The sequence below is a fragment of the Arachis ipaensis genome, chromosome B8, assembly GCF_059453495.1.
Source record: "Arachis ipaensis isolate K30076 ecotype BB chromosome B8, ASM5945349v1, whole genome shotgun sequence".
NCBI classification, from domain to species: domain Eukaryota; kingdom Viridiplantae; phylum Streptophyta; class Magnoliopsida; order Fabales; family Fabaceae; genus Arachis; species Arachis ipaensis.
In genome coordinates, this window is record NC_142443.1 from 11,023,687 (window position 1) to 11,031,390 (window position 7,704).

Genomic DNA, 7,704 nt, shown 5'->3' on the forward strand with positions numbered 1-7,704 from the left:
TTGCTTTTGGATGGTCACAACTCACAACTACTTTGCATTTATGTGCAGCACTTTCAGTCCTTCACTATGATGCTATATTTATTTTGTTGAGGAAAGTAAATGGCTTTGTTCCTATGAATCCAACGGGTCTATTCTGTTGTGGACATTATAATTTGGCATCTTTCAGATTTTAGAAAGGTTGCTATATTTATTTTAACTACAAGTCTTAATAATATAATCCCTTTTAGTCATGCAACGATTTAATACATGCCAATTAACAAATATTAGTATAATAGAAGAATTCTTGTCATGATAGCATGTTTAATGATGGTTTTGTAACTAATTGTTGTCTTCTACTTAACTATATCTTCAGTGTAATAGTTAAGGTGTTGAATGTTATTAAATTGTACTTATTAACTTATCTTGATAGCATTAGAAGAATTTGATATTGAAATTGAAAACTGACATAGGACAGAAAATAAAATCAGCAACTAACTACTTTGACAACAATGGGGTTGCAAACAAATGAAACTATCAATCAAACCTACAGAATACTACTTAATTCATCTTAAACAATGAAAATAAGAACTCTGCATAACATGTAGCAGCATATTACTTTAAGATTGAGCATATTTATTCATGACTCATAAGTGAGCTAAATCATGGAAAAATTGGTGTTGGAACTGCACCACCACTTCCTGGGGTAGGAACCTCGAAACCAGGGTTTGGAACTAAGGTGTCGTCGCCACCAGGAACATAACTGCCACCTGCTGGTGCTGATCCTCCTCCACTGCCACCAAGGAATGGATTTTGAGGTTGAAAACCAGGCAGTCCTACACGGCCGATGCCTGGAATATAAACACTGCCATCAGACCTGAACATAAACTGAGGCTCTTTCTTGTCATTCTTGCTAGAATTATTTGGAATACTATTGCGCGCTGCGACTGCTTGCAAAGCAATGGAAAGAAGGATATTGGAGATGAGAACCAGTACAAGTAAAGAAGAAGCTTTGTAAGCCATTATGAGATAGGATTTTGATTTTGATTTTGATTTTGTTTGTGTGTGTTGAAGCTCTGAAGGAGTGGCTGCATTTTATAGTTCAGAGTTTGGTGTAACTATGGCGGTGAGTTAAATGTTTCTTGTGGAATGCAATGGCAGTTGCCAACAACTGTGTGATGGATGGAGCCTCTTTGGTAGTTGTTCATTTGGTTAAAATGGTTAGTGTTATATGGCCTTAACTTGTATTACCTGCTATTTTTGGAAGATATTCACCAATGTCATAGCGGCTACTAAATGTAACATTCACATGGCTGAGTTGTGTGCTGTAAAATATCAAGAAAACTCTGAATCTTGGATTTACCTCCAGGTACAAATCTAGTTGTAAAAATGGTGAAAAAATAGTGTTAAAAAAACAGCTGGAATTATGTAAATCATGCACATATGCAGAAACAATCTTTTTATAAAAATACCGAGTGAAGAGTAATGTTATTTGAACATCTACAATTTAGTGAAGCTTTCAATGTACCTAGATGATTAATCCAATAGTGAATTCATATTAATACTCAGTTTTGTGTAAAACAGTCATGCAGCATTTCATTTAAAAAAAAAGAAGAAGCAAGAATAGCATTATGCTTTTGCTGAATTCATTTTGTTTAGTGACATAACTTGAGCCTAGTTTTAGTTTTTTACACTTGAGTAACTAAATAAAAGAGCATCAAAACCACTGAAAGATTTTCCTCCTTGAATTCCCTGTTTTGACAAAGGTATTACAATGAAATGTTCTCATCAAACCAATAAATATTCTATGAGGCTTGCTTTTGCTTTTCCTCAGAAAATCTAGGAAGTTGGACCAATGAGTTTACTCGGGTGACACCTTCCAAACCCGACCAATTTTGATCTTCAGCTGCTACTGCTGCTGAAGCTCCATCCTCACCATCAACAGATATTCCTCCATAGGTTTGATTTTCTACTGAGGTTCGTACAGTGAAGTTCCTTTGCAAAGAAGGCTCGGCTGTTTGACCGTCATCCGACTCAACTGGATTACCCGAATGGTTGCTTTGGATTGTTGCAGAAGAATAGCATTGCTCATCACAATCAGATTCCGCATCCATTTTACCATCCAAAAAAAGGCATACAACAGCACAATCATCCATCTTTGACGTGGGATACTTGAGTTTCCACTCTCGGGCCGCAGAATCCACCAGAACCCTTGCTGCTGATGCTCGAGTTGGTGCCGTGGATACTATCTCAACCACCTCTTCATTGCTTAACACATCCCAGACCTGCACAAAATACCAAGATGGATATTAGCATAAGTAGCCTAAAAAGAAACACAATAACTAGTTAAAATTTTTCAAGTGTTGGATTCAAATTCATCATATCATATGTCTATTCTCGTCCAAAAGTAAACAAACACATAAAAGATGAGAATGACATGCTTTTCTTGCTTACATAGGTAGAACTATTATGCATAGCAAAATTTTCCTACAGCAAGTTATACATAGCTTAAACCAAGTTACTTTGATTTGATGACTTTCACATGGACCAAAACAACAAAACAAGAAAAAACTATGCATCTAGGAAACAGAAAATGCTGCAAATGCTCTATGCTGAGAGACTTTAGCGATAATTGTAACATTACTGTGGCAACTGAGACCACAAGAACAAATAAAAGCAGATATATCTTCGAAAGTCTTACTCCATCCGAGGCAAGAACAATGAACTCGTCTTTGTCTGTAAGATGCCGGTGAGAAAATTCTGGTATAGAAATGACACCGTAATCCTTCAAACAAAAATCGCCAAATGCTCTAGCCATTGCTAATCCAGGTGCATCATCAAAAGGTAACCACACCCTTGGAACTTCTGGTTCATCTTGCAAGGCAAATACCCTGCCCTTGCACCTTTTGATTCTTTCAGCTTCCCCTGTAAAAAATTCAGATAAGCTATCTCAAAGCAAAAACATAGACTGAACTGAGAAAGGATGAACAATGATGACAAAACTAACTTGGCAAATCAGGTTTCAAATCAATTGTCAACTGAATTGCCACCATGGAGTCATTGCTGTCCTTGGATCCCATGATTGCTCGGGAATCCCCTATGTTGCTCATGAACAGATTTGATCCCTGGAAAGTGAACAACATAAGAAATGTCAGTGAAAAGAAGCAATGAAGTATATGCAGCAATTGAATGCACTACTCATTGAGCTGCTACCTGCTTCACTATAGTTACAGCCGTGCTCCCACTACAGAAACAATCCAGATTCGGATGAGACCTCAGCTCTTTGTCCATGGCCTTATATGCCTTCATGAAAGCTTCTCTCCACATGGAATTTATTTTATCCTCATCAGAGCTATCTTTCTCAGACTCTTCAGTGTCAGGCTTTATATTCCCTTTGAAAGAAGCTTTCCCTGATCCGTTTCGCCTCGATTCACCGGAATGCAAAAAAGAAAGAAGTTTGATAGGCAGGGAATCCCTAACTTTGCGTGCAACAAGGTGACCATGAGGACCATGGCCATCAAATACACCACAGAAGGTCACATCTTCTGCCATGAAATCCTTCAGAAACAAATATTGCTATGATGTCAAAATTTCTAGAATTATCATACATAACAATTCACAACAAGATGAACACACATACATACTTACTTCCCATACAATCATGGCATCCTGATTAACACCCTTACGACCCTGCTGCGTAAATATGCAAGAAGACCGGCTCTTTCCATTGGAGAAAATCCTGTTTGGTAAGGATGATAACTGATGCAGGGAAACAACATGATCAGAGAATGTTCTCCTTGCTTTCTTTTGACCACAGAAACCGATTTCTAAACAAGATGGAGAGTCTGAGTCTCCATTGCTCTTACTACTACAACTGCTCTTACTGCTTGTTGAGACACAACACCCCATCTCTCTCAGTTCTTGAACCAAAATATCATCAGATGGAAACTGATGTATCAGATTCTTTCCTCCTTCATTCTAGATCTGACATGATATTCTTAGTTCTATAACAATAGTCAATTGTACACATAATCCTGAAGATTCTCTCAAGTAGAAGTATTATAGAATTTACAACTTAATGTTCCAAGCTGGTACCTATAGTACTGGCTCAAATGCTGCCGGAAGCTATATGAATGGGTTTGAAACCCAGCTGAACAGAAAAAGACAGATGAATTTAAATTTAATAGTCTTGGCATATAGTCTAAACAAAGAATCAAGTGATTGTTGCATGAAAAGAACAAAAACAGATAAGACTAAAATAATCAGTCTATATGAATATTAAAATACTAACATGTGAAACCAAGTGATAGAATATACTAAAAATATGTAGGATGATTGGTCCCTCCTCAAGAATCACATTGACAACATCAAACTCTGAGGCTCCTGACATTAATTTAATCCATAAACTATGCATTGGAAAACTAAACTTAAGTAGAAAAAGCAGAGAACACAAGAGGCTTCAATTTTCAAAAGGGTTAACAACTAAATTTCTATGCATTTTCTTTCACAGAACAGAACATAGATCTTCATAGAATAGAATATCAAAATAAAGAGCAAGGCAACACACTTGTGATAGTGTCCAAGTTTTCTCATTCCATAGCAAGGAGGAGGAAGAATATAAGGAACAAAAACCAATCTTTTTTAGACAAAAAGCAAATAATTTTGGCCTAGAATATACACAGACAAGAAAGGACACCAATTTATAAAATGTAGAAATGAGAAACAAAATACAAGAAGAAATAGCCTTATGCTTAAGTTATAAGTTATAACTGAAATGAATGGGATTGAAAATGAAATAAATCATTAGTAACAAAACTCTTGATTTTTTTTTTCTTATCCTGGTTTACCTTTACCTTAGCAGTAGTAAAAGGAAAAAAAGAAGTTTGGTAAATGCACAGTTTCTGAAAGCGAGAGAGAGAGAGAGAGAGTAAAGAAGGAAAACAAATACAAAACTGTGGTTTGCAGGTGCAGAGAAACCCTGAGAAAAACGCAAAAAGAAAGCAGATAAAGACGAAACGATGGGTTAAGATATGGTGGCGTCAACAAAGAGTAGAGCAGATCAATCAAGTAAAGTTAATTATCGTGAATTCACAAATTACTAAAAACGACAAAACTTGGAACAGTACAAAAATAACAAAGTCACCCAAGTATTTGTCTCCATAAGTCGATCAAGGAAAAAAAATCATATTTTTAAATAAATATCAGTTAAACTAACATTAACCAATTTGTTATTTTTTACTAAAAATATATATAAAAAAATGTTTATGGATGAAAAACTGATTCTGGAGTAGAAAAAACTGAAGCTTTTCTTTCCTCTTGTTTGAGAAAGTCCAAATAACTGAAGATAATGATCGCGTTTATCAAAAACTGAACAGCAATTGAATATTCTGGGGTTATTGGAAACGGTATGAGAATGCAGATCCTGCATTTGTGAAGAAGAAAGAAGGAAAAGAAATCATACCCCATTTTGAAGCGTTAGATGAAATTAAGCAGATAGTTGGAAGAGTGCAATGATCCAATGAGTGAAGAGGAAGAGAAGGTGGTTGATGAGAATGGAAGAGGAGAGAGAAGGTTGTAAATTGTAAGGGTGTGAGTGAGTGAGTGAGTGAATGTGTGAAGTTATTAATTGCAAAAGCAGAGTTCACTCCATAAACACAAAGATGGTGAACCAAGCTGCCTCTTTTTGATCCGGTGAGATTGTAAAATATTTTATATAATTTTGTAATTATATTTATTTTTTATGTAATATTATGTAATTAAATATACATATAAAATTATTTTATATTAATAATAAATTAAAATTAATTAATTATATTTTAACTATTTATTTATTATATTTTATATAACTCTTTTATGTTATAAGTTCATCCTAAGTCTTAATAAAAAAAAGATTGTATTAGATTTTTTATAACAAATATTAAAATTTAGTCAAATTTTTATGACATAGATCAAATAAGTTATTGTATTTATTATATTTTATATTAATAATTTATAATTAAAATTTATAATATGTTTTTAATTTTAATAATAAATTATTTTTCTAAAAGTACTATTTTTTTTTTAAATCTATTAGTATTTGCCTTCTATTTTTTTGATAGATTTCTTTTAGACAGGGACTAATAGATAATAGATACACATAGTTATAGCGAAGAATTAAATCTGATTTAAAAGCTAAGATTTCGTTATATATATGCAACTTGACGGGTATAGAATTTTCAACAGAATATTAATTATCATGATAGAAATTAATTTATCAAAATTAAACTCAAACTAAAACAAACAAATTCCGGGTTCCTTCGCGTTTAGCTTGAAGTATTACAGTTGGTCTCTCTCTTCGTATCTTTATACATAAAAAGAATTTGACAACTTAACTATCTTACATATTATTACTATTTCACACATTAGTTATTAATACATTAGTATAAATAAATTATTTTGGTCCATCGAATTTTAAAATTAATCTTTTACTTCATAAAATTATGAAGTTTGAGTCTTATTTGTCTCTAAGTGAACCTTTTAATTTATTTTATTAACATGTCGCATGATGGATGAAATAAAGCAAGTGGATAAAAACAAAAATATGATTTTTGTGAATGATTTGAACTTTTTTTTTTGTCACCTATAGTCCTATACTCTGTTCAATCTTAGATATAAACATTACAAAACAGTAATAATGTAAATGGGGTTGACGATTGATGCGACAGGTATTTTTGTAACTTTTTGGGGTTAAAATTTGTTTCTTATTTCAACCAGAAAGAAAAAAAACTAAAATAAATCTGTACACTCACTAAAATTGTTAATAAAAAATAAAAATTTATATACAATTATTTTCATAAAAAATTTATTAAATATTTTAATATATTTAAATAAATTATCATAAATAATTTTTAATTATTTTTTATATAAAAATATCTGCCACCAAAATAAAAATCACTGCACGAGACAATCAAGCTAATGGCATTCAGAATTTTCCATGAACGCCCTGCGTATACCAATTACAGTCAATATATAATTGGAAGAGTTTCAAGTGTATCGAGAACGTATTTCAATTATTTTAATCGTTGATCTGAATTATAAAAAATATATTATATTAATTAAAATCAACGATTAAAATAATTGAAATATTAGTATTTTTCAATACTCTTAAAATTTTTTCTATATAATAAATAAACATGATATTATAGATTAATAATAAAACCATATGGGATGATGATGGAGACTAATACTATAATAAATATGTGGATTAATTTGTAAATAATAATAAAAAATACAAAAAAAGATATAATAATATATTATTAAAAAATTTTAAATGTATTTAGAATATTAATATTTTAATAATTTTAATCATTAATTTTAATTAATATATTATATATATTTTTATAATTAAAATTAACTATTAAAATTATTAAAATATTAATATTTTAGAGACATTTTAAATTGTTTCTATACTATTAAAGACGGAGCAGTGAACATTTAATGACAATCGTTGAGTGTGTGTCATGCTTGGTCACAATCCTTATCCAATTAGTGATCCATAATCCATAAATATTATTCATTTTTCTAATTCCTTATACTTATTATAAAGGGTAAAGTATCTATGATAGACGAGACAATAAATGGTGATGGATTCAGCTAATCTTTGTCAAATCCAAACCACAAATAAAATAAAATAATAATGCTAGAATATTCCAAATAATTTTAGAAACCAGTATCCATTTGCCAGAAGGT

At 31.8% G+C, this 7,704-nt stretch overlaps 2 protein-coding genes across 8 annotated transcripts; both read right to left on the bottom strand.

The window, feature by feature from the left end:
* Window positions 1-406: 406 nt before the first annotated feature.
* LOC107641958 (cell wall protein precursor) lies at window positions 407-1,124 on the bottom strand. The gene has a single exon (XM_016345320.3). It carries the CDS (start codon window positions 997-999, stop codon window positions 640-642), a length of 360 nt encoding a protein of 119 aa, XP_016200806.1. The 5' UTR covers window positions 1,000-1,124; the 3' UTR covers window positions 407-639.
* A 451-nt stretch (window positions 1,125-1,575) lies between these two features.
* LOC107613735 (putative protein phosphatase 2C 52) lies at window positions 1,576-5,632 on the bottom strand. Of its 7 annotated transcripts, none has more exons than XM_088496218.1 (7): window positions 5,438-5,632; window positions 4,072-4,126; window positions 3,625-3,960; window positions 3,190-3,534; window positions 2,984-3,101; window positions 2,678-2,901; window positions 1,576-2,261 (listed from the first exon to the last, which is right to left on the bottom strand). In XM_088496218.1, the coding sequence occupies exons 3-7, from the start codon at window positions 3,883-3,885 to the stop codon at window positions 1,782-1,784; spliced, it is 1,428 nt and encodes a 475-aa protein (XP_088352344.1). In that variant the 5' UTR covers window positions 3,886-3,960; window positions 4,072-4,126; window positions 5,438-5,632; the 3' UTR covers window positions 1,576-1,781. The 7 variants fall into 7 exon arrangements, with proteins under 7 accessions (XP_088352344.1, XP_088352343.1, XP_088352345.1 ...); XM_088496217.1 differs by lacking the exon at window positions 5,438-5,632 and adding an exon at window positions 4,268-4,954; XM_088496219.1 differs by lacking the exon at window positions 5,438-5,632 and adding an exon at window positions 4,544-4,687.
* Window positions 5,633-7,704: the final 2,072 nt, after the last annotated feature.